At 47.3% G+C, this 27,554-nt stretch overlaps 1 protein-coding gene across 4 annotated transcripts in view; it reads left to right on the top strand.

The window, feature by feature from the left end:
• NR2C1 (nuclear receptor subfamily 2 group C member 1) overlaps positions 1-27,554 on the top strand; it is a 338,385-nt gene that overhangs the window by 166,861 nt on the left and 143,970 nt on the right. For all 4 annotated transcript variants that reach the window (XM_069229104.1, XM_069229106.1, XM_069229105.1 and 1 more), the window contains 3 exons: positions 22,633-22,812; positions 24,481-24,628; positions 24,711-24,789. In XM_069229104.1, the coding sequence (XP_069085205.1) occupies positions 22,633-22,812; positions 24,481-24,628; positions 24,711-24,789 (407 nt within the window). The remainder of the gene's footprint in view (positions 1-22,632; positions 22,813-24,480; positions 24,629-24,710; positions 24,790-27,554) is intronic.

Raw genomic sequence — 27,554 nt, forward strand, 5'->3', positions numbered from 1 at the left:
GACATGAAGTTGGTACCTCTGTCAGACACCACCTCCTTAGGGAAACCCACTCTGGTAAAGATACCAATGAGGGCCTTGGCTACTGCAGGGGCAGTAGTCGACCTAAGGGGAATAGCTTCAGGATACCTGGTAGCATGATCCACTACTACCAGGATATACATATTTCCTGAGGCTGTGGGAGGTTCTAGTGGACCAACTATGTCCACACCCACTCTTTCAAAGGGAACCCCCACCACTGGAAGTGGAATGAGGGGGGCCTTTGGATGCCCACCTGTCTTACCACTGGCTTGACAGGTGGGGCAGGAGAGGCAAAACTCCTTAACCATGTTGGACATATTGGGCCAGTAGAAGTGGTTGACTAACCTCTCCCACGTCTTGGTTTGTCCCAAATGTCCAGCAAGGGGAATGTCATGGGCCAATGTTAGGATGAACTCTCTGAACAGCTGAGGCACTACCACTCTCCTAGTGGCACCAGGTTTGGGGTCTCTGGCCTCAGTGTACAGGAGTCCATCTTCCCAATAGACCCTATGCGTTCCATTTTTCTTGCCTTTGGACTCTTCAGCAGCTTGCTGCCTAAGGCCTTCAAGAGAGGGACAGGTTTCTTGTCCCTTACACAGCTCCTCCCTTGAGGGTCCCCCTGGGCCTAAGAGCTCAACCTGATAAGGTTCAAGCTCCAAAGGCTCAGTTCCCTCAGAGGGCAGAACTTCTTCCTGAGAAGAGAGGTTCCCTTTCTTTTGCTGTGTTGCAGTTGGTTTCCCAACTGACTTTCCTGTTCTCTTGGTAGGCTGGGCCATTCTTCCAGACTCCAGCTCTACTTGTTCACCCTGTGCCTTGCATTGTGCTCTTGTTTTCACACACACCAGTTCAGGGATGCCCAGCATTGCTGCATGGGTTTTTAGCTCTACCTCAGCCCATGCTGAGGACTCCAGGTCATTTCCAAGCAGACAGTCCACTGGGATATTTGAGGAGACCACCACCTGTTTCAGGCCATTGACCCCTCCCCATTCTAAAGTAACCATTGCCATGGGATGTACTTTTCTCTGATTGTCAGCGTTGGTGACTGTGTAAGTTTTTCCAGTCAGGTATTGGCCAGGGGAAACCAGTTTCTCTGTCACCATGGTGACACTGGCACCTGTATCCCTCAGGCCCTCTATTCTAGTCCCATTAATTAAGAGTTGCTGTCTGTATTTTTGCATGTTAGGCGGCCAGACAGCTAGTGTGGCTAAATCCACCCCACCCTCAGAAACTAGAATAGCTTCAGTGTGGACCCTGATTTGCTCTGGGCACACTGTTGATCCCACTTGGAGACTAGCCATACCAGTGTTACCTGGATGGGAGTTTGGAGTGGAACCTTTCTTGGGACAGGCCTTGTCTCCAGTTTGGTGTCCATGCTGTTTACAGCTATGACACCAGGCCTTTTTGGGATCAAAGTTTTTACCCTTGTACCCATTGTTTTGTGAAGAGGCTCTGGGCCCACCCTCCTGTGCAGGTTTTTGGGGGCCTGTAGAAGACTCTTTACTATTTTTAGTTTTGGTTGTCTCATCACCCTTCCCCTGGGGAGTCTTTGTGACCCCTTTCTTTTGGTCACCCCCTGTTGAAGTCTTGGGCACCCTTGTCTTGACCCAATGGTCCGCCTTCTTTCCCAATTCTTGGGGAGAAATTGGTCCTAGGTCTACCAGATGCTGATGCAGTTTATCATTGAAACAATTACTCAATAGGTGTTCTTTCACAAATAAATTGTACAGCCCATCATAATTATTTACACCACTGCCTTGAATCCAACCATCTAGTGTTTTCACTGAGTAGTCAACAAAGTCAACCCAGGTCTGGCTCGAGGATTTTTGAGCCCCCCTGAACCTAATCCTGTACTCCTCAGTGGAGAATCCAAAGCCCTCAATCAGGGTACCCTTCATGAGGTCATAAGATTCTGCATCTTTTCCAGAGAGTGTTAGGAGTCTATCCCTACACTTTCCAGTGAACATTTCCCAAAGGAGAGCACCCCAGTGAGATCTGTTCACTTTTCTGGTTACACAAGCCCTCTCAAAAGCTGTGAACCACTTGGTGATGTCATCACCATCTTCAAATTTTGTCACAATCCCTTTGGGGATTTTTAACATGTCAGGAGAATCTCTGACCCTATTTATATTGCTGCCACCATTGATGGGTCCTAGGCCCATCTCTTGTCTTTCCCTTTCTATGGCTAGGAGCTGTCTCTCTAAAGCCAATCTTTTGGCCATCCTGGCTAACAGGAGGTCATCTTCACTGAGAGCATCCTCAGTGATTTCAGAAATGTGGGACCCTCCTGTGAGGGACTCACTATTTCTGACTAACACAGTTGGAGACAGGACTTGAGGGGTCCTGTTCTCCCTATTTAGGACTGGAGGAGGGACATTGGCCTCCAAGTCACTAATTTCTTCCTCTGTGAGGTCATCATCAGAGGGGTTGGCTTTTTCAAACTCTGCCAACAGCTCCTGGAGCTGAATTTTGGTAGGTCTGGAGCCAATGGTTATTTTCTTTATATTACAGAGAGACCTTAGCTCCCTCATCTTAAGATGGAGATAAGGTGTGGTGTCGAGTTCCACCACCTGCATCTCTGTATCAGACATTATTCTGCTAAGAGTTGGAATACTTTTTTAAGAATCTAAAACTGTTTCTAGAATCTAATTCAAACTTTTAACAAACTTTTAACTCTAAAAGACAATGCTAAACAGGCACTTAACACACAAGGCCCTAGCAGGACTTTTAAGAATTTAGAAAAATTTCAAATTGCAAAAATGAATTTCTAATGACAATTTTGGAATTTGTCGTGTGATCAGGTATTGGCCGAGTAGTCCAGCAAATGCAAAGTCTTGTACCCCACCGCTGATCCACCAATGTAGGAAGTTGGCTCTGTATGTGCTATTTCAAAGTAAGGAATAGCATGCACAGAGTCCAAGGGTTCCCCTTAGAGGTAAGATAGTGGCAAAAAGAGATAATACTAATGCTCTATTTTGTGGTAGTGTGGTCGAGCAGTAGGCTTATCCAAGGAGTAGTGTTAAGCATTTGTTGTACATACACATAGACAATAAATGAGGTACACACACTCAGAGACAAATCCAGCCAATAGGTTTTTATATAGAAAAATATCTTTTCTTAGTTTATTTTAAGAACCACAGGTTCAAATTCTACATGTAATATCTCATTCGAAAGGTATTGCAGGTAAGTACTTTAGGAACTTCAAATTATCAAAATTGCATGTATACTTTTCAAGTTATTCACAAATAGCTGTTTTAAAAGTGGACACTTAGTGCAATTTTCACAGTTCCTAGGGGAGGTAAGTATTTGTTAGGTTAACCAGGTAAGTAAGACACTTACAGGGCTTAGTTCTTGGTCCAAGGTAGCCCACCGTTGGGGGTTCAGAGCAACCCCAAAGTCACCACACCAGCAGCTCAGGGCCGGTCAGGTGCAGAGTTCAAAGTGGTGCCCAAAACACATAGGCTAGAATGGAGAGAAGGGGGTGCCCCGGTTCCGGTCTGCTTGCAGGTAAGTACCCGCGTCTTCGGAGGGCAGACCAGGGGGGTTTTGTAGGGCACCGGGGGGGACACAAGCCCACACAGAAATTTCACCCTCAGCAGCGCGGGGGCGGCCGGGTGCAGTGTAGAAACAAGCGTCGGGTTTGTAATGGAAGTCAATGGGAGATCTAGGGATCTCTTCAGCGCTGCAGGCAGGCAAGGGGGGGGTTCCTCTGGGAAACCTCCACTTGGTCAAGGGAGAGGGACTCCTGGGGGTCGCTCCTCCAGTGAAAGTCCGGTCCTTCAGGTCCTGGGGGCTGCGGGTGCAGGGTCTCTCCCAGGCGTTGGGACTTAGGATTCAAAGAGTCGCGGTCAGGGGAAGCCTCGGGATTCCCTCTGCAGGCGGCGCTGTGGGAGCTCAGGGGGGACAGGTTTTTGTACTCACAGTCTTAGAGTAGTCCTGGGGTCCCTCCTGAGGTGTTGGATCGCCACCAGCCGAGTCGGGGTCGCCGGGTGCAGTGTTGCAAGTCTCACGCTTCTTGCGGGGAGCTTGCAGGGTTCTTTAAAGCTGCTGGAAACAAAGTTGCAGCTTTTCTTGGAGCAGGTCCGCTGTCCTCGGGAGTTTCTTGTCTTTTCGAAGCAGGGGCAGTCCTCAGAGGATGTCGAGGTCGCTGGTCCCTTTGGAAGGCGTCGCTGGAGCAGGATCTTTGGAAGGCAGGAGACAGGCCGGTGAGTTTCTGGAGCCAAGGCAGTTGTCGTCTTCTGGTCTTCCTCTGCAGGGGTTTTCAGCTAGGCAGTCCTTCTTCTTGTAGTTACAGGAATCTAATTTTCTAGGGTTCAGGGTAGCCCTTAAATACTAAATTTAAGGGCGTGTTTAGGTCTGGGGGGTTAGTAGCCAATGGCTACTAGCCCTGAGGGTGGGTACACCCTCTTTGTGCCTCCTCCCAAGGGGAGGGGGTCACAATCCTAACCCTATTGGGGGAATCCTCCATCTGCAAGATGGAGGATTTCTAAAAGTTAGAGTCACTTCAGCTCAGGACACCTTAGGGGCTGTCCTGACTGGCCAGTGACTCCTCCTTGTTTTTCTCATTATTTTCTCCGGCCTTGCCGCCAAAAGTGGGGCCTGGCCGGAGGGGGCGGGCAACTCCACTAGCTGGAGTGTCCTGCTGGGTTGGCACAAAGGAGGTGAGCCTTTGAGGCTCACCGCCAGGTGTGACAATTCCTGCCTGGGGGAGGTGTTAGCATCTCCACCCAGTGCAGGCTTTGTTACTGGCCTCAGAGTGACAAAGGCACTCTCCCCATGGGGCCAGCAACATGTCTCGGTTTGTGGCAGGCTGCTAAAACTAGTCAGCCTACACAGATAGTCGGTTAAGTTTCAGGGGGCACCTCTAAGGTGTCCTCTGGGGTGTATTTTACAATAAAATGTACACTGGCATCAGTGTGCATTTATTGTGCTGAGAAGTTTGATACCAAACTTCCCAGTTTTCAGTGTAGCCGTTATGGTGCTGTGGAGTTCGTGTTTGACAAACTCCCAGACCATATACTCTTATGGCTACCCTGCACTTACAATGTCTAAGGTTTTGTTTAGACACTGTAGGGGTACCATGCTCATGCACTGGTACCCTCACCTATGGTATAGTGCACCCTGCCTTAGGGCTGTAAGGCCTGCTAGAGGGGTGTCTTACCTATACTGCATAGGCAGTGAGAGGCTGGCATGGCACCCTGAGGGGAGTGCCATGTCGACTTACTCGTTTTGTCCTCACTAGCACACACAAGCTGGCAAGCAGAGTGTCTGTGCTTAGTGAGAGGTCTCCAGGGTGGCATAAGACATGCTGCAGCCCTTAGAGACCTTCCTTGGCATCAGGGCCCTTGGTACTAGAAGTACCAGTTACAAGGGACTTATCTGGATGCCAGAGTCTGCCAATTGTGGATACAAAAGTACAGGTTAGGGAAAGAACACTGGTGCTGGGGCCTGGTTAGCAGGCCTCAGCACACTTTCAATTGTAAACATAGCATCAGCAAAGGCAAAAAGTCAGGGGGCAACCATGCCAAGGAGGCATTTCCTTACATAGAGCATTAGTATTATCTCTTTTTACCACTATTTTACCTCTAAGGGGAACCCTTGGACTCTGTGCATGCTATTCCTTACTTTGAAATAGCACATACAGAGCCAACTTCCTACATTGGTGGATCAGCGGTGGGGTACAAGACTTTGCATTTGCTGGACTACTCAGCCAATACCTGATCACACGACAAATTCCAAAATTGTCATTAGAAATTCATTTTTGCAATTTGAAATTTTTCTAAATTCTTAAAAGTCCTGCTAGGGCCTTGTGTGTTAAGTCCCTGTTTAGCATTTTCTTTTAGAGTTTAAAAGTTTGTTAAAAGTTTGAAATTAAATTCTAGAAACAGTGTTAGATTCTTTAAAAAGTCTTCCAACTTTTAGCAAAATAATGTCTGATACAGAGATGAATGTGGTGGAACTCGACACCACACCTTACCTCCATCTTAAGATGAGGGAGCTAAGGTCTCTCTGTAATATCAAAAAAATAACCATTGGCTCCAGACCTACCAAAATTCAGCTCCAGGAGCTTTTGGCAGAGTTTGAAAAAGCCAACCCCTCTGATGATGACATCACAGAGGAAGAAATTAGTGACTTGGAGGCCAATGTCCCTCCTCCAGTCCTAAATAGGGAGAACAGGACCCCTCAAGTCCTGTCTCCAACTGTGTTAGTCAGAAATGGTGAGTCCCTCACAGGAGGGTCCCACATTTCTGAAATCACTGAGGATGCTCTCAGTGAAGATGACCTCCTGTTAGCCAGGATGGCCAAAAGATTGGCTTTAGAGAGACAGCTCCTAGCCATAGAAAGGGAAAGAAAAGAGATGGGCCTAGGTCCCATCGATGGTGGCAGCAACTTAAATAGGGTCAGAGATTCTCCTGACATCCTAAAAATCCCCAAAGGGATTGTAACAAAATATGAAGATGGTGATGACATCACCAAATGGTTCACAGCTTTTGAGAGGGCTTGTGTAACCAGAAAAGTAAACAGATCTCACTGGGGTGCTCTCCTTTGGGAAATGTTCACTGGAAAGTGTAGGGATAGACTCCTCACACTCTCTGGAAAAGATGCAGAATCTTATGACCTCATGAAGGGTACCCTGATTGAGGGCTTTGGATTCTCCACTGAGGAGTATAGAATTAGATTCAGGGGGGCTCAAAAATCCTCGAGCCAGACCTGGGTTGATTTTGTAGACTACTCAGTAAAAACACTAGATGGTTGGTTAACTGGAAATGAAGTGTGTGACTATGTTGGGCTTTATAATTTGTTTATGAAAGAACACATTTTAAGTAACTGCTTCAATGAAAAGTTGCATCAGTATCTGGTAGACCTAGGTCCAATTTCTCCCCAAGAATTGGGAAAGAAGGCAGACCACTGGGTCAAGACTAGGGTAACCAAAACTTCCACTGGGGGTGACCAAAAGAAAGGGGTTACAAAAACTCCCCAGGAGAAAGTGGGTGACACTAGAATCAAAGAAAAAGAGTCCTCTGTTGGCCCCCAAAAACCAGAACAGGTGGGTGGGCCCCAAGACACAACCCAAAACAAAGGTGGGTACCAGGGTAAGAACTGGGATGCCACTAAGGCATGGTGCCACAACTGTAAACAGTCTGGGCACCACACCAAGGACACTTCTTGTCCCAAAAACAAACCCCAGAACAAAATTCCAGGGGTAACCAGTGTAGCCATGGGAGATGACTCCTCAGATGAGGAGGTCTTCATAGCCTTCAACTGGAAACAGGGCCCAACAGGTGAGTTGGAGATTCCAGAGGGAAGTAGACACTTCCACCACCTACTGGTGAATGGAATCCCAACCACTGCCCTGAGGGACACTTGTGCCAGTCACACTATTGTGCATGACAGGCTGGTGCTCTCAAACCAGTACATCCCAGGTGAGACTGCCAGGGTAAGAGTTAGCCTAGACAGGGTCACTAAGAGGCCTGTGGCTTTAGTGCCCATAGAAGTGGGTGGCACTCTTAGCTGGAGAAGGGTAGTAGTCAGTACAGACCTCCCCCTTGATTGTCTCCTTGGAAATGACTACCCAGAGGTTAGTCAGAGCCCAAGAGAGGAACTGGTCCAGTGCCAGTCCTCTCCCAAGGATTCTGGAAGTCCTGCCTCTGCAGTAAATGCCAGCAGGCCCCAGAAGAAGAAGAAAAGAAAACAGAGTAGGAAGGGTGGACAACCTTTAGCCAAGGTTACAGCAAACCAAGGAGATTCTGCTCCAGTAGGGGAGAACTCCAAAAATGGCCCTGATAAAGTCCAACCTGACCCACAAGAAGTCCTGGCTAGTCAGGCAACTGTTAAACCTGAGTGGGTGGCTCCTCAGCTAACAGAAGAAAGAGTGGAAGAAGGGTGTTTACTACAAGATGTGGTAACCCCCCACTCTAATACAGCAGACAGGCAACCTGAACCCAAAGAGGCCTGTAACTTAGCCCCTTCCCTTTTAGGTGAAGAGCTAAAGGTGTGGTTCTGGGCACTGACAGCTGTCAGTGGCCTCTGCTGGGTGTTAGCCTTTATGGCTGCACTATCCTTAGCATGGTGGTCTGACCCCATGCCAAATAGCAAGTTAGGCCCCCTGACCCTATTAGTCATTGTGGGGTTACTCCAGCTCTGGGTAACCTCTCTGGGTAGGCTAGGGGTAACCCTGGCCAAGATAAGGTTAGCAGAGGTGGATACCTCTAAGACCAAAATAGAAAGAATGGGTGGAGACATTGAAGAGGCAGACAAGAGGCAATTCAGACTAGGTCCTATCACTGTGGAAGTAGGTCAGTTCCCCAAAGGGAATGACCTGAACAGAAGGATGTAAGGCAGAGTAGGCCCTGCAACTAACCAGCCTATTTCTCCTACTCTTCCTTGCCTGACAGACTAGGAAGACTCTCCCAGCTTGGGCGGAGTCTCCTGGCCTGTGGGCTGGGGGGGGCTTGTGTAAAGAAATGGCTCCCTGTTGCAGTTACCCCCCACTTTTTGCCTGATACTGATGCTGACTTGACTGAGAAGAGTGCTGGGACCCTGCTAACCAGGCCCCAGCACCAGTGTTCCTTCACCTAAAATGTACCATTGTATCCACAATTGGCACACCCTGGCATTCAGATAAGTCCCTTGTAACTGGTACTTCTAGTACCAAGGGCCCTGATGCCAAGGAAGGTCTCTAAGGGCTGCAGCATGTCTTATGCCACCCTAGAGACCCCTCACTCAGCACAGACACACTGCTTACAAGCCTGTGTGTGCTAGTGAGAACACAATGAGTAAGTCGACATGGCACTCCCCTCAGGGTGCCATGCCAGCCTCTCACTGCCTATGCAGTATAGGTAAGACACCCCTCTAGCAGGCCTTACAGCCCTAAGGCAGGGTGCACTATACCATAGGTGAGGGTACCAGTGCATGAGCATAGTACCCCTACAGTGTCTAAACAAAACCTTAGACATTGTAAGTGCAGGGTAGCCATAAGAGTATATGGTCTGGGAGTCTGTCAAACACGAACTCCACAGCACCATAATGGCTACACTGAAAACTGGGAAGTTTGGTATCAAACTTCTCAGCACAATAAATGCACACTGATGCCAGTGTACATTTTATTGTAAAATACACCACAGAGGGCACCTTAGAGGTGCCCCCTGAAACTTAACCGACTGTCTGTGTAGGCTGACTAGTTCCAGCAGCCTGCCACACCAGAGACATGTTGCTGGCCCCATGGGGAGAGTGCCTTTGTCACTCTGAGGCCAGTAACAAAGCCTGCACTGGGTGGAGATGCTAACACCTCCCCCAGGCAGGAGCTGTAACACCTGGCGGTGAGCCTCAAAGGCTCACCCCTTTGTCACAGCCCAGCAGGGCACTCCCGCTTAGTGGAGTTGCCCGCCCCCTCCGGCCACGGCCCCCACTTTTGGCGGCAAGGCTGGAGGGAACAAAGAAAGCAACAAGGAGGAGTCACTGGCCAGTCAGGACAGCCCCTAAGGTGTCCTGAGCTGAGGTGACTCTGACTTTTAGAAATCCTCCATCTTGCAGATGGAGGATTCCCCCAATAGGGTTAGGATTGTGACCCCCTCCCCTTGGGAGGAGGCACAAAGAGGGTGTACCCACCCTCAGGGCTAGTAGCCATTGGCTACTAACCCCCCAGACCTAAACACGCCCTTAAATTTAGTATTTAAGGGCTACCCTGAACCCTAGAAAATTAGATTCCTGCAACTACAAGAAGAAGGACTGCCTAGCTGAAAACCCCTGCAGCGGAAGACCAGAAGACGACAACTGCCTTGGCTCCAGAAACTCACCGGCCTGTCTCCTGCCTTCCAAAGATCCTGCTCCAGCGACGCCTTCCAAAGGGACCAGCGACCTCGACATCCTCTGAGGACTGCCCCTGCTTCGAAAAGACAAGAAACTCCCGAGGACAGCGGACCTGCTCCAAGAAAGGCTGCAACTTTGTTTCCAGCAGCCTTGAAAGAACCCTGCAAGCTCCCCGCAAGAAGCGTGAGACTTGCAACACTGCACCCGGCGACCCCGACTCGGCTGGTGGAGATCCAACACCTCAGGAGGGACCCCAGGACTACTCTGATACTGTGAGTACCAAAACCTGTCCCCCCTGAGCCCCCACAGCGCCGCCTGCAGAGGGAATCCCGAGGCTTCCCCTGACCGCGACTCTTTGAATCCAAAATCCCGACGCCTGGGAGAGACCCTGCACCCGCAGCCCCCAGGACCTGAAGGACTGGACTTTCACTGGAGAAGTGACCCCCAGGAGTCCCTCTCCCTTGCCCAAGTGGAGGTTTCCCCGAGGAACCCCCCCCCTTGCCTGCCTGCCGCGCTGAAGAGATCCCGAGATCTCTCATAGACTAACATTGCGAACCCGACGCTTGTTTCTACACTGCACCCGGCCGCCCCCGCGCCGCTGAGGGTGAAATTTCTTTGTGGGCTTGTGTCCCCCCCGGTGCCCTACAAAATCCCCCTGGTCTGCCCTCCGAAGGCGCGGGTACTTACCTGCAAGCAGACCGGAACCGGGGCACCCCCTTCTCTCCACTCTAGCCTATGTGTTTTGGGCACCACTTTGAACTCTGCACCTGACCGGCCCTGAGCTACTGGTGTGGTGACTTTGGGGTTGCTCTGAACCCCCAACGGTGGGCTACCTTGGACCAAGAACTGAACCCTGTAAGTGTCCTACTTACCTGGTAAAACTAACAAAAACTTACCTCCCCCAGGAACTGTGAAAATTGCACTGTGTCCACTTTTAAAACAGCTATTTGTCAATAACTTGAAAAGTATACATGCAATTTTTATGATTTAAAGTTCCTAAAGTACTTACCTGCAATACCTTTCGAATGAGATATTACATGTAGAATTTGAACCTGTGGTTCTTAAAATAAACTAATAAAAGATATTTTTCTATAACAAAACCTATTGGCTGGATTTGTCTCTGAGTGTGTGTACCTCATTTATTGTCTATGTGTATGTACAACAAATGCTTAACACTACTCCTTGGATAAGCCTACTGCTCGACCACACTACCACAAAATAGAGCATTAGTATTATCTCTTTTTACCACTATTTTACCTCTAAGGGGAACCCTTGGACTCTGTGCATGCTATTCCTTACTTTGAAATAGCACATACAGAGCCAACTTCCTACAGTCACACTGCACCTGGACTGGTACAGCCCAGGCCCACTGAAACAAAGGACGAAGCCCAGACCTCTGGAGCCCACCTAGGAGAGACGCGCCTTTGAAATTTTAGGTGGAAGGGATCAGGGCGCTGTATCAGATATGGGCAAAGCTGAGTCCCGCAGAGGAGCCTCCATCTTCCATTGTCCTGAATGCTATGCATGGAGGTTGGGACAAGGGTGGAGGGATGATGTGGCACCCCATGATTGACCAGGGGGGGGCTGATGTATAGGACTTTCTAAACCCACTTAAACACCTCTCCAAAAGGAGAGACAGATGAGAAGACTTGGACCTGGGAGCGACAATCTCAAAAGCCTGCCTGGGAAGAAGGAGAAGCCACTTGAATGCCCTGCAAGGACAAACTAAGGACTTTACCTCCAGCTGACTGCCAGGGCTAGGATGAGCATCTCCAGGGTCAGTGGTGCTGCCTTACCCTTATGTCCCCTGAGAATCATTTGGGGGCATGGAACTGCTGGAGAATCCTGAATGGTTCCTCGAATGCTTCTTAAGACTGGCCCTTGACTCTGCTGCTGACACTAGTGCCCTGCAAGACTTTGAGGAGGCCTAGTGCATGGGAGGGTGTTTGGCTTGCTGGCTGTGAAAGACACCCCGTCAGCCGAAAAGAGCTCCAGGTGTTGAGGCAGAGGACACATCTGGGGCACAGGGCAGAAAACACCGAGCTACCTCACGCAAAGCATCATTTAGAGGTCAGAAGACCTGAAATGGCTCTTAGAGGCTAGGGATGGCTGCCACGAGCAAAAAAAGCCAAAGATATAGAAATGTAGACATTGTTTCACGGAAGAAAGCTGACCACATGCTTGACACTCTGCCAGACCCCACTACCCCAGCCCAGGTTTGTCACTCAGAGACTCCATCTCTTTGGGGACCTTTACACAAAGAAGACCTCTAGGGCCTGAGGAGGATCCCACTTGGAGTGCCATCCTGGTCCAGCATTGTTGCACTCAGGGTGTCCCAAGCCCCGGGAGCAATCTGGGCAGACAGAAGAGCAATGGTTGACTGCTGCGTTGGACAATAAAAGTGGACCAGAAATAAGTGAGCCAACTGGCATCGTAAGGACCTTGGGGAGCTGGGGGACATTCCCTATGGCCCACACCCTAATACAAGGCATGAGGATGGCTAGGGTAGGAGTGGTGCACCAACCAAACAAGCAAAAAAACAACGGGGGAAGACCATGAACAAAGTAACAGAGCTGCTAATCTAAAATTCATAAAACTAGCTATGTAGCGCCCAAAATACCCTACGAAGGCGAATTTGCATATTCCTTTTTTTTCTGTGGTGCCCAAACATGGGATAGGGCATCACCAATATTTGAAAAATGTGTCATAGGGGGCTGCAGCAATCGCCCAGGAATTATACACAAAAGCTTAATGTAAGCATCCTAGGCCCTTTAAGGATAACCACTGGAGAGGCTTATCATTACTTTAAGCACTCGAATTGAGCTTTTACTGTTTTTCTATGGAGTGTGGGAACCCTTCTTGGTTTGTCCTATGGCTGCATTCAGTGGCCTGTTGTGTGCAAAACAGACTGACAGTGGTTTTGAATTTAAAATAATGTATTGATAAAGTTTGTGATGAACAGTGCTATGTTTACCAATAAAGTTAATGCTTTTGAGTATATACAATTTTGAATCATGACGTGTGACTGTTTTTATTAATCTGGTGTCACCATGACAAAGCCTGAAGGCCTGCTGTAAGGAAATGCCTCCTTGGCATGGTTACCCCCTGACTTTTTGCCTTTGCTGATGCTATGTTTTGAATTGAAAGTGTGCTGAGGCCTGCTAACCAGGCCCCAGCACCAGTGTTCTTTCCCTAACCTGTACTTTTGTTCACACAATTGGCACACCCTGGCATCCAGGTAAGTCCCTTGTAACTGGTACCCCTGGTACCAAGGGCCCTGATGCCAGGGAAGGTCTCTAAGGGCTGCAGCATATCTTATGCCACCCTGGGGACCCCTCACTCAGCACAGACACACTGCTTGCCAGCTTGTGTGTGCTGGTGAGGACAAAACGAGTAAGTCGACATGGCACTCCCCTCAGGATGCCATGCCAACCTCACACTGCCTATGCAGTATAGATAAGTCACCCCTCTAGCAGGCCTTACAGCCCTAAGGCAGGGTGCACTATACCATGGGTGAGGGCACCAGTGCATAAGCACTGTGCCCCTACAGTGTCTAAGCCAAACCTTAGACATTGTAAGTGCAGGGTTGCCATAAGAGTATATGGTCTGGGAGTCTGTCAAACACGAACTCCACAGCACCATAATGGCTACACTGAAAACTGGGAAGTTTGGTATCAAACTTCTCAGCACAATAAATGCACACTGATGCCAGTGTACATTTTATTGTAAAATACACTCCAGAGGGCACCTTAGAGGTGCCCCCTGAAACCTTAACCAACTACCTGTGTAGGCTGACTGGTTTTAGCAGCCTGCCACACTCGAGACATGTTCCTGGCCACATGGGGAGAGTGCCTTTGTCACTCTGTGGCCAGTAACAAAGCCTGCACTGGGTGGAGATGCTAACACCTCCCCCAGGCAGGAGCTGTAACACCTGGCGGTGAGCCTCAAAGGCTCACCCCCTTTGTTCCAGCACCACAGGGCACTCCAGCTAGTGGAGTTGCCCACCCCCTCCGGCCACGGCCCCACTTTTGGCGGCAAGGCCGGAGGAAATAATGAGAATAACAAGGAGGAGCCACTGGCCAGTCAGGACAGCCCCTAAGGTGTCCTGAGCTGAAGTGACTCTAACTTTTAGAAATCCTCCATCTTGCAGATGGAGGATTCCCCCAATAGGGATAGGAATGTGACCCCCCTCCCCTTGGGAGGAGGCACAAAGAGGGTGTACCCACCCTCAGGACTAGTAGCCATTGGCTACTAACCCCCCAGACCTAAACACGCCCTTAAATTTAGTATTTAAGGGCTCCCCTAAACCTAAGAATTTAGATTCCTGCAACTTAAAGAAGAAGAGGACTGCTGAGCTGAAAAACCCTGCAGAGAAGAAGACACCAACTGCTTTGGCCCCAGCCCTACCGGCCTGTCTCCCTCCTTCGGAAGAAAACTGCTCCAGCGACGCTTTCCCCAGGACCAGCGACCTCTGAATCCTCAGAGGACTGCCCTGCTTCCAAAAGACCAAGAAACTCCCGAGAACAGCGGCCCTGTTCAACAAAGACTGCAACTTTGTTTCCAGAGGAGCAGATTTAAAGACCCCTGCAATCCCTGGAAGAAGCGTGAGACTTGCAACACTGCACCCGGCGACCAGCGACTCGACTGGGGAAGAGAAAACGCTACAGGGAGGACCCCAGGCGACTCCAAGACTGTGAGTAACCAAAGTTGTCCCCCCTGAGACCCCACAGCGACGCCTGCAGAGGGAATCCCGAGGCTCCCCCTGACCGCGACTGCCTGACTCTGAAATCCCGACGCCTGGAAAAGACCCTGCACCCGCAGCCCCCAGGACCTGAAGGATCGGAACTCCAGTGCAGGAGTGACCCCCAGGAGGCCCTCTCCCTTGCCCAGGTGGTGGCTACTCCGAGGAGCCCCCCCTTTGCCTGCCTGCAAAGCTGAAGAGACCCCTTGGTCTCTCATTGAAACCTATTGGAAACCTGACGTGTGTTTGCACACTGCACCCGGCCGCCCCCGCGCTGCTGAGGGTGTACTTTTTGTGTTGACTTGTGTCCCCTCCGGTGCCCTACAAAACCCCCCTGGTCTGCCCTCCGAAGACGCGGGTACCTACCTGCTGGCAGACTGGAACCGGGGCACCCCCTTCTCCATTGAAGCCTATGTGTTTTGGGCACCTCTTTGACCTCTGCACCTGACCGGCCCTGAGCTGCTGGTGTGGTGACTTTGGGGTTGCTCTGAACCCCCAACGGTGGGCTACCTTGGACCCCAATTTGAACTCCGTAGGTGGTTTACTTACCTGCAAGAACTAACATTACTTTACCTCCCCCAGGAACTGTGAAAATTGCACTGTGTCCACTTTTAAAATAGCTATATGTGTTTTATGTAAAAAGTATATATGCTATTGTGATTATTCAAAGTTCCTAAAGTACTTACCTGCAATACCTTTCAAATGAGATATTACATGTAGAATTTGAACCTGTGGTCCTTAAAATAAACTAAGAAAAGATATTTTTCTATACAAAAACCTATTGGCCTGGAATTGTCTCTGAATGTGTGTTCCTCATTTATTGCCTGTGTGTATGTACAACAAATGCTTAACACTACTCCTTTGATAAGCCTACTGCTCGACCACACTACCACAAAATAGAGCATTAGTATTATCTCTTTTTGCCACTATCTTACCTCTAAGGGGAACCCTTGGACTTTCCTTACTTTGAAATAGTGCATACACAGCCAACTTCCTACACCTGCCATGTGTATAGCAACACTTCCTTATATTGTGATGTTAAATCTGGTGTAGGTGGGGAGGTATTGAGATTATAGGGTTCAGAACCCACAAAGCATGTGTAATGTGATATGATGGTTTCATCAGAGGTTTCTTTTTATCTACACAAATGTTAATATTTGTAATTTATTGTATGGGTCTGTGTAGGAAATTCGCTTTTCCTTTTTCAATGAAAAAGCACTGACTAGATAATAGTTTGAGTGGTAGATTGTCAGTGAATTGAAATTGCTAGCCCACACCATCTCCCTGAGTAGGCCTTGGACTGATCTGGTTTGCTATCCTGACAGAGTCCAGTGCTAGAAATGGGTACTTGATTCCTGGTAAAGAGACAATTGTGCATTTAGGACTTGTGAAGGGCTCACATCCTTTGTAACTAGTAACCCAGTTTCTTACAAAAAAGTTATTATGTTGCCTCAGGCCAGCGTTTCCCGTGTTTATGAAGCATTGTCTTAGGCATAATGATTGTGACCCTCAGGTGGATTGCCACTTATTTTCTGGTGGGTCGTGAAACCTCAATAAATAAAGATGCCTTTACATTTTGTATCGTTCTTGTCGCGATTTCTGTGCTTTAATAACAGTGGTCAAATGTGAGTCTGTCTTCTGAAAAATTACTGCTCACTCTTTTAAAATAGGGATTGTTGTTTACTTTTCTTTCTCTGACTGCAAAGTGAACTATGTGTAGTCGTGCTATAGGTATGGGAAGTGTGAATGGAAAGGCTGTAGAATGTCATTTTTTATAACACTTGACAAAATTTAAATACCTGTAAATAAACAGTTCACATGTCATGGGAAAACGATTTTAATGGGAGCTAAGCAAGACGCTTTGGTGATTAGCAAATGATAAATATTCACTGAAACCATATTGCTACAGATTGTCATTTGTGTGTTGTATAGTTTTATCAGTAAAACTGTATGCTTGTGTAAATTTAGTAGCCATTTGAATGGAAAATGTGCTGTCTGTATATGAGTAATATGTTAGTAGTATGTTTGCGACACTACTCTGAAATGAGCCACCAGCTAAATACTGCACCCTTACTACTATCCTGCTGAATACATTTGCTGCACTTTGTGTGAAACTAGGACTTTTCAGAATTCCTATGACTTCAGTGAGGTGACATTAATGTCAGCAACCCCACTCTGAAAATTGTTGCAGCACCACTGGTGCAAAGGTGCTGAACTATGTCCCTAAGTCCAGTTTTGTTTTCTTCACAAAGCTATTTCAACAGAGAAAGTGCTCACTATACGCGATAATACACAAGCATTCCACTTGCGTATGACTCACACATGATTTGAGAAATATGCATGCGACCTAATGGTCCGAGCCACCGATTTTGTATCTGGGGAACCAGGTTCGGGCCCAAAATTGGCTCTGGCCAAATCACTTAACCCTCAAGCACACAAAAGGTGACAGGAGGAATGCTTGCAATTCATCCAACCAATGGCACCCACTCAATGTAGCATTTCAACCCTGGAACAGGTTGAAGATTAAACAGTCTAGCCTGAACTGCCAGACCAGGTCTTCCCTGAACCAGAGCACCAGCAACCTAAGACCAGTTGCAACCTGATTGAGCTCTTCAGTCGGGAGTAGCTTGGTTCCAGTCTCACAGTGAGCATGGGATCCCACATCTGGGCATACTGGGCATTGTGACTTATAAACACACAAAAGGTGACAGGAGAATGTTTGCAATTTGTCTAACCACTGGGAATTGCTAGGGGTAGCATTCCATCCCATCATATTATTCAGGATGAAACTGGTCTTGATTTGCTTGAATCCCAGTTTGGTGAGGACTTTACCTGTCCATTTGGGCTGGACTGCTCCCACGAGGAACACGGTCGGGGCTGATTTGAATATGTCTGGGTCCAAACTGAGGTGGCATGGTGAGGAAAAGAATGATGTTTTGGGATGATACCCTGAGTGATGGCCATTGGTTAGACAAATTGCAAGCTTTCTTCCCATCACCTTTTGTTTCTTTGACAAATCACTTAATCTCCTGTCCTTAAAATAAAATGATACTAACATTATGTAATGTAATCTGAGGCTCACGAAAAGCGCTCCAGTGCCCTTGGGCAGTGTTCACTATATAAAACTGCGGTACATATTTGGAGTCAACACCGCATCACTGACCTCCAACCTCCTCAACCTCGGACTCCGTCAACTGGTCAACACTCCCACCCACATCGCCGGACACACTCTTGACCCCCTCTTCACCTCAAGCAACCACATCTCTTTCAGCCACACCTCCGAACTCCACTGGACCGACCATCACTGCGTCCACTTTTCCTATATGAAAATCACCGAACACCACCGCATCCCCCTACCTCCTCACCGCCGCTGGGGAAAAATCACCCAAGACCAACTAACCAGCACCCTCGTCAAAAACCCACCACCCGACTCAACCGACCCGAGCACTGCCGCCATCAACCTCCATCAATGGATCCTCGACTGCGCCAACACCTTAGCCCCACTCAGGAAACCCACCGCCAACCAAGGAAAGAAAAAAAACAGCCTGGTTCACAGACGAACTGACCGCCTCCAAAAGCCGCTGCCAGAAGCTCAAGAAGAAGTGGATCTTAGAGCGCACACCCGACAACCTCGCCTCCCTCAAAGACGCCAACCGTGAACACCACCAACGGATCCGAGTCGCCAAGCGCGCCCACTTCACTGAACGCATCAACAACAACGCCCACGACTGCAAAGAACTCTTCGGCATCGTAAAGGAACTCTCAAACCCCAACGCCAACTCCAACGACATCCCGCCCTCCCAGAAACTCTGCGACGACCTCTCCACCTTCTTCCACCAGAAAATCACAACCATCCACGACAGCTTCAACACCACTCCGCCGCCAGACCCCACCCCTGACATCTCCACAGACGCCTGCCGCCTCACCGCCTGGACCCACGTGGACGACACCGAAACAATGACTTCCATGAACACCATCCACTCAGGCTCCCCCACGGACCCATGCCCACATCACGTGTTCAACAAAGCCAACGCCATCATCGCCCCCAAACTCCGCAAGATCATCAACCTCTCCTTCGACTCCGCCACCTTCCCAGACAGCTGGAAACACGCAGAAATCCAACCCCTTCTCAAGAAACCCAAGGCTGACCCCAACGACCTCAAAAACTTCCGACCGATCTCTCTCCTCCCTTTTCCAGCAAAAGTCATCGAGAAGATCGTCAACACCCAGCTCGCCCTCTTCCTCGAAGACAACTCCATCCTAGACCCCTCTCAATCCGGTTTCAGACGAAACCACAGCACCGAGACTGCACTCCTCGCCGCCACAGATGACATCAGAACTCAAATGGACAACGGCGAAACCTCGGCCCTCATCCTCCTCGACCTATCTGCCGCTTTTGACACAGTCTGCCACTGCACCCTACTGACCCTCCTCCATGAAGCCGGCATCCAAGATAAAGCCCTCAACTGGATCTCATCCTTCCTCTCCGACAGAACCCAGAGAGTACGACTCTCCCCTTTCCGCTCCAAAGCCACCAACCTCATCTGCGGCGTCCCCCAAGGCTCCTCCCTCAGCCCTACGTTGTTCAACGTCTACATGGCCCCCCTCGCTAAACTGGCCCGCCAACATCACCTCAGCATCATCTCCTACGCCGACGACACCCAGCTCGTCCTCTCCCTGACCAAAGACCCACTCACCGCCAAAACCAACCTCCACGAGGGACTAAAAGCCATCGCCGAGTGGATGAACGACAGCCGCCTGAAGCTCAACTCCGACAAGACGGAAGTCCTCATCCTCGGGCGCACCCCTTCGGCCTGGAACGACTCCTGGTGGCCCACCGACTTCGGTCCCCCACCCACCCCAGCCAGCCATGCAAGAAACCTCGGCTTCATCCTGGACTCCGCCCTCACCAGGTCCAAACAGGTCAGCGCCGTCTCCTCTTCCTGCTTCAACACCCTTCGAATGCTCCGCAGAATTTTCAAGTGGATCCCAACAGGAACCAGAGAGACGGTGACCCAAGCCCTCGTCAGTAGCAGACTTGACTACGGCAACGCACTCTACACAGGCATCCCAACAAAAGACATCAAACGACTCCAGCGTATCCAAAATGCATCCGCCCGCCTGATCCTCGACATACCCCGCCGATTTCACATCTCCCCTCACCTGAAGGACCTCCACTGGCTCCCCGTGGACAAGAGGATCACCTTTAAACTCCTCACCCACGCTCACAAGGCTCTACACAACACCGGACCTACCTACCTCAACTCCAGACTCAACTTTTACGCCCCCACTCGTCAACTCCGCTCTGCCAATCTCGCCCTCGTCCCCAGGATCCAGCGCAAGACCTCCGGCGGCAGATCCTTCTCCTTCCTCGCCGCCAAGACCTGGAACTCTCTCCCCACCTCACTACGACAGACCCAGGACCTCCTCACCTTCAGGAGACTCCTCAAGACCTGGCTTTTCGACCGCTAACAGGTCGTGGAGGACCATGACTAAACTCTGGGATAGTGTAGTGGAGCTGGATGATGGAACAGCTAATTTTTGGTATTGCCATGTAAATGAGAAACAAGGTCAGCTAGTTGATCGGCAGTGAGCATCAAACAGTTGTTTGTCCCACACAAACTTACACTTGACTTTAAACTTCATATCTGTACTTGTGAGTTGACTGTTTGGTTTATGATTTAGCCATTGCTTAATAATGTTAGCAATAGAGCATTATTGGTGCTCATGCCAATACTTTGCCTCCTTGGGATGTGATTGCATGTTGTGCCTGTGGGCACTACCTTCATTGCTTTTGTTCCTTAGTTACGTTAGGTTTTCTTTCTTACCTTTTTCCTGGTAACTGTGGTTTTGCTGTACTGTTTTTTTTTTTTTTTAAATGTTGGATGGAAGAGGAATGTGTTATGTTCTGCATGGTATGCTGAGAATGGAATGTTGATGGTTGAATACTGGAATTGGAATCTAGTTTGCAATTTTTGTAAGGTTTTCACAAGCAGCTCAATCAAAATCAACCTTACTGTTGTGAGCTGCTTTTCTTTTCACAGTCCTATTGCCAGAGGGGATATTGAATTGTGTCAAAGGAGCATCCTGTCCATATGCTGACTAGGGCTCGAAAAATCCACTTGCATTGGCGAGTCTGATTTGATCAGGTCGAGCTATTTTAAATACTTACTCGTCCCTTCTGGCGAGTTGATACTGAACAGGTGTTCTGTTCAGTTTGAAAAGTGGAGGGGCAATAAAATATGCCTTTAAATCTTGTTCTTATGTCACATTTGCTCTGTGTTCAGAGGTCAAAAGTCAGTTTTTCTTGCAATTAATTTTCCTTCCACTGCAGAGTTCCAGGAATTTGTAAGGTGAACTGTGTGACCTGCTGCTTAGAATGTAAAATAAAAGGATACAGGGTGTCAGGTTTTTCCTAACACACAACATTTAAATGAATAAGTCAACAGTGCAAACATTTCAAAATATATTTCAGTAGTTTAGACCTTTTTTATATTTGTGTGATGAAAAAATATTTTAATCGGATGAAAACAAATCGGAATACTTTACATATTGATGTGCAAAGGATATGTTTTCTGAAACCCAATTTTCACAGATTGTTAATACACTATATAGTTATCAGTAAAGCTGTAAGTTAGTGGAGAGGTTTTTGGACATTTCTTGGAAAGTTACTGTGTGTAGGTGACCACATATTACCATATCATGGTTTAGTAATATATTTATTAACATTGAGTGTTTAAACAAACTGAGAAACACTCCTGCCCTGATGGCAGTGTTGTTAGTTAACTAAAAGAAGTCCTTGGTTATGTGGGCTAGACCTCATGGGCATATGGACTAGATTCTTGTGATGCATGCAGCAAACTCTAGTCTACTTAATCAAACAAAAGAGGATTTATTGTACTGCAGAAATGCTGAGCTCACATATTTGAAGGTGCAATCATGTGAGAATTAAGAAAAAGGGGACTCTCTAAACTATTTGCCTAGGATCACACAATTTGAGACCCATTTACGGGTCAAGTACATTACATTTAGGTAGAGTAGCTTATTTAAGTTACTCGACCTGCAGGTCTAGTAACCTTTTTATTATTTTTCGAGCCCTGCTGACATAGCATTAGACATCCCCTTCGTATATCTGACTCCCTTATCTGAAAAACCTAAATGCTTACACCATACTTCACTCCATATCTTGAATATCACAAAATAGCATCAAATGAATGCATAATCTAACCCGGGGTACTGCAGCAGTAGTTGGCATGTTAGTGTGGATTTTTAGGTATTTAGTGAGCCTTGTGAGCTTAACTGCTATTCTGCAAGAGGAGTTCCAGATAAGTCACACTGACACAGCAGGAGGGTCATTTCCCTTGACTGAATTTACAGATATCCAATTTCTATAGTCAGTCAGATAGGGCTAGCTGAAAATTCAGATTAAGTCAATCTAGATTTTAAGGTCAGTTGAATGAGCTTCCTCACACAATACCACCAGCCACACTCTCTAAAATGTAACCCTGTCGGCATCGCAGCATGGGAAGAGGAGAGGGTGCCCGACTCAAAACTTTGTTTATAGGGACTCATTACAAAGTTTGAACACCCGCGCTGTGGCGAGAAAAAACATCTCATTATGGTCTGAATTAATCACTTAACAGTCGATCGGTAGTTCGGAATCTTTTTTGCTCAGTGCCTTGCACTGCATCTGTCTTTTCTATGCAGTGTTGATGTAATTTGTATATATTTGAGGTAGAAACAAAATGTGTTTTGCTGAATCCAGGAGAATATGCTGCAAGTGTTAGATTATGCCCCAAGTCTCTAATTGTGTAATCTCTCATTAGTTTCGTGGCTTGCATTACACTCTGTTCTGCTTTTTCCACTCTGTGGTCCTCCAACCTCAGTGTGCAGTTTTCATATGTGGTTGCCACTGTGAATGATCATTGATATTTAGTTATAACATTATCATTTAAACACTTTCACCCATTTGTATTAAATTGTATATGTTTGCATTGGATTTTATGCTTGCCATCATGAAAAGTAATGCATACATATTCATCATTTTCATTTTCTTGTTCAAACAGGGCGTCATTACGGAGCAGTGACTTGTGAAGGGTGCAAAGGTTTTTTTAAAAGAAGCATCCGGAAAAACCTTGTGTATACGTGCCGAGGGTCAAAGGAGTGTGTCATCAACAAACATCATCGAAACCGCTGTCAGTATTGTAGACTGCAGAGGTGCATTGCACTAGGAATGAAACAGGACTGTAAGTGTGAATACAATCTGTTTCTATTTACTCTATTGTAAGGAACTCAGATGAATCAATGAAGTCAAAAAAGTTGGCTATAGACTGCAATATTTAACAAATGTAGTATTTATATTTTTCTACTACAGTAGCTTTCACGAGACTCAAAGGAGCATTATGTGGGGTTGCTATGTTTTAATTTATATTTTAACCATCATGCATTTTGTTCTTGTAAGTTTTTACATTAAAGTAGGCCTTTCTCTAGAGATGCCAACAGCTTCACGTCTTGGATCTAACATAGTTGACTGTCTCACTGTAGGTCTGTACCTGCAGATGTTTCTATATTTCCAATTAGGAATCTTGCCTCACCTGATATTTCTCCAGTCTCACTACACCTGCTTCTGACACATGCTCCTTTCTATTAGCCTGCAGTACCTCACCCTTGGTTCTTCTAGGGGTTGCTGAGAATGAGAACGGCTGGATGGTAGCCATAGGGCATGTGTAATTAAGGAATGTTTTCAATCACGGGTCTATACATAACAGCTTTTGATTTGTAGACCATTATGGAAACCAGTTTAAGGCATATGCCACATCTCAATTGAATGGATTGTTCTCCAGTCTTGTGGTTTGAGTACTACAACTTCACCTCTGATAGAGAACCAACCAGAAATATCTTCTTGATAATCTATTATGTAGCTCTTCTACTATTGTGAGACTGTTAAATTAGGCTTTTCTCATTTGATGTTACCATTAGAGAACTGTCAGTGACCAGAGTCCGAGAATACACTGATAAGGATCTGATAAAGGCGGTCTGTATTGCATAAGCTTTAAAAGAATTAGCAGAGACAATGATTCAGAGGCCATTCCTTGTTTTTGTATCCATATCTTGAGGTATATACTTCATTCCACATCCCATATCTAGAGCTCTCTGTATTACAGTTCTCTGTATTTTGTTCATCAGGGGTTTCTATCGTGGGTCCATGAGGGCTGGTTCCATACCTAATTTTGATGATATCTACATAAAATAAATGTAGACAGTGCATTTAAGTGGACTTTATTTATGTAGTCCACGGTCTGTTAAGGATTTGAACCTAAGTTTCAAAACAATTCCCTTTATAATGAATGTTGAGGGACATAAGATAACCTGGCCTCAGTCTGTCCAGCTGGACTTTTGCTTTTTAGTTTTTGTTTGCCATAATATGATGTAATAGATGGGAACAGCACAACTTTGGGGACCGTTGGACCCACATTCTGGGGAATGAGAGATTGCAGGATATGGACAATATGGTCCGATAACAGTATAATATTAGTGTAAGAGTTTCATTAGATGCTGATGGGTATTTATTTCAAGGCTGGTAATTTACTTGTACAATGAGTCTTGATGATCTCATAGCTTCAGTTAGGTATTTTACTCTTGCATGCTAATTCTGTTGTATATTGAAAATGTTGATATAAACTCTTCTTTTATACGGAGTGTATTGAATAAACTGTCTAAAGAACTGTGGTATTCCATATCTTGTAAGAGGCAGCATGTTAACCTGGTGGCTCTTTGTTTACAGTTAAAGCACTTACTAAGACAGAATTAGTTTTTGAGAACTAGTAAATTGGGATTAGTAGTCTTTTACTTTTGAACTTGAAGTTATTAGCATTGGTCCATTGTTATTTAAAAAGGCGTTTTGTTTTTTCTAGCGGTTCAGTGTGAAAGGAAACCCATTGAATCTCCCAGAGAGAGATCATCCAACTGTGCTGCTTCCACAGAGAAGATCTATATCAGGAAAGATCTCCGAAGTCCTCTTGCTGCCACCACCACATTTGTAACAGACAACCGATCACAAAGGTACTCTGGCTTTGTGTAAACATGTAAGCTTAACTTTTCTACTTGTTTGTTTATTGACTTAATGTTTGCCTTATTCTTTTAGGCAATCAGGGTTTCTGGATCCTGGAATGCTGGTCAACATTCAGTCTGCACTGAAGCAAGAAAATATGTCTCCTGAAAAGGTATAGTATCATGCAATATCTTCTGAAACATGACAAATCTGGTAATGTAAAATTCAAGCGATGAGATAACTATTTGTATATGAAAGCATTCCATTTATTAATTACTGGAGGAAGCTGGCTCTGTATATACTATCTCAAAGTGATAGATAGTGTGCACAGAGTCCAGGCGTTCCCCAAGAGGTTTGACAGAGGCAATAATAGATAATACTAATGCTCTGTTTGTGGTAGTGTGGTCGAGCAGTTAGGCTTATCAGAGGGTAGTGTTAAGCATGTGTTGTACACACACAAGCAATAAATGAGAACACACACTCAATGACTTAACTCCAGGCCAATAGGTTTTTATATAGAAAAATATTATTTTCTTAATTTATTTTAGAACCACAAGAGTCAAATTGCAGGCAAGTACATTAAATGTAAGGTACTTAAGGCGCATAGGGAGATTAGAGGTGCTCCAGTTCCAGTCTGATAGCAGGTAAGTACCTGCTTCCTCGGGGAGCAGACCAGGGGGATTTTGTAGAGCACTGGGGGGTGGGGTCCCAAGCAGGCACACATAATACACCCTCAGCAGCACAGGGACGGCCGGGTGCAGTGGGCAAACAAGGCGTGAGGTTTTGTATAGGAGGAATCAATGGAGGTATCCGGGGGTGACTCAGATGATGCAGGCAGGGCACGGGGGCTTTTCGGGCCAGCCACGCACTAGGCAAGGGTGATGGCCGCCTGCTGGTCACTGCTGCACCAGTGGTTGATTCTTCACCGGCCTTGGGGCTGCGGGTGCAGTGCTTCTTCCAGGCGTCGAGTTTCTTTATTAGTGGTCAGTCGCGGTCAGGGGGTCCTCTGGATTCCCTCTGCAGGCGTCGTTGGGGGGGTGCGGAAAGGTCGGCACAGGGTGGACATGTTTTCGGAGTCACCTGGGGGTCCTCTCTGTGGTGTTGGTTTCTCTGGACACGGGTCAGGGGCGTGGGTGCAGAGTGGTGGGGGACTCGCGCTTCTGGAGTGAGGTGAGAGTCCCTTTAAAGATGGTTTCGTCTTCTTGTTTTAGACAGGGTCGCTGTCCACAGGAGTTTCTTGGTCCTTTGGAATTGCAGGGCAATCCTCTGAGTTGTCAGATGTCGCTGGGCCTGCAGGACGCATCGCTGATGCAGGCTCTTTGAGTCAGGAGACAGGCCGGTAGGGCTGAGGCCAAAGCAGTTGTCGTCTTCCTTTTTCTCTGTGGGGTTTTCAGGTCAGCAGTCCTTCTTCTTGTTAGGTCGTCAGGAATCTGAACTTCAGGGTTGCTACTAAATACTGAATTTAGGGGTGTGTTAGGGTCACAGGGCAGTAGCCAGTGGCTACTGTCCTGGAGGGTGGCTACATCTTCCTTGTGCTCCCCCCTTTGTGGAGGGGAGTACATCCCTATTGGGCTAAATCCTTCAAGACAAGATGCAGGATTTTCCAAAGAGGGGGTCACTTCAGCTCTGGTCACCTTAGGGGTGGATCTGGCTGAGGGAGTGACTCCTCCTTGTTTTTCTCATTATCCCTCTGGACTTGCCGACAAAAGTGGGGGCTCGTCCAGGGGGCGGGCATCTCCACTGGCTGGAGTGCCCTGGGGGCATTGTAACACCAGACCTGAGCCTTTGAGGCTCACTGCCAGGTTTTACAGTTCCTGCAGGGGGGAGGTGTGAAGCACCTCCACCCAGTGCAAGCTTTGTTTCTCACCCCAGAGAGCACAAAGGCTCTCACCCCAGTGGGTCAGAAACTCATCTCTCAGTGGCAGGCTGGCACAGACCAGTCAGTCCTATACTGAAGGATTGGGTATAATACAGTGGGCATCTCTACGATGCCTGCCCTCTGTTTGCGTTTTGTAACAAATCCAACACTGGCATCAGTGTGGGTTTATTATTCTGAGAAGTTTGATAACAAACTCCCAGACCATATACTTATTATGGCCACACTGTACTTACAATGTGTAAGAATGGACTTAGACACTGTAGGGGCATATTGCTCATGCAGCTATGCCCTCACCTGTGGTATAGTGCACCTGCCTCAGGGTTTTAAGGCCCGCTAGAGGGGTGATTTACCTATGCCACAGGCAGTATTTTGTGCATCCTGAGGGGGGTGCCATGTCACCTTTTTCTCCCCACCAACACACACAATCTGCAATGGCAGTGTGCATGTGTTAGGTGAGGGGTCCCTTAGGGTGGCACAACACATGCTGCATCCCTTAGGGGACCTTCTCTGGTCACAGGGCCCTTGGTACCACTGGTACCTTTTACAAGGGACTTATCTGTGTGCCAGGGGTTTGCCAATTGTGAAAACAATGGTGCATGTTTAGTGAAAGAACACTGGTGCTGAGGCCTGGTTAGCAGGGTCCCAGCACACTCTGTCAAGTCAGCATCAATATCAGGCAGAAAGTGTGGGGGAAGTGCTAACTGCAACATGGATCCATTTGCAATTGCCCTATAATGAGAATGTCTCTGCTACAATTTAAAGAACTTGACTTGCGTAATGAGAACTAAATGGTTAGTCCAGCATCCCTATTATTATAAAACATAAATTATGTAACAATTCTTCTTTGTGTAATTAGAACCAGTTATTTTAAAAGCTATGGGCTAGTGTTATTTTCTGTTTGTCTGTTTTTAATTTTCAATTTTAACACAAGTGCTTTTCCGAGTTACAGACAAAATATTACACTAGCAATTGAGTTGGATTGAAAAAAATATTAGGGCTATTTGTTGAGTATGATAGACATGTTAGTGCTTATTAGAACGTTTATAAATTATTAAGAG

The sequence above is a fragment of the Pleurodeles waltl genome, chromosome 4_1 (assembly GCF_031143425.1).
Source record: "Pleurodeles waltl isolate 20211129_DDA chromosome 4_1, aPleWal1.hap1.20221129, whole genome shotgun sequence".
Taxonomy (NCBI): domain Eukaryota; kingdom Metazoa; phylum Chordata; class Amphibia; order Caudata; family Salamandridae; genus Pleurodeles; species Pleurodeles waltl.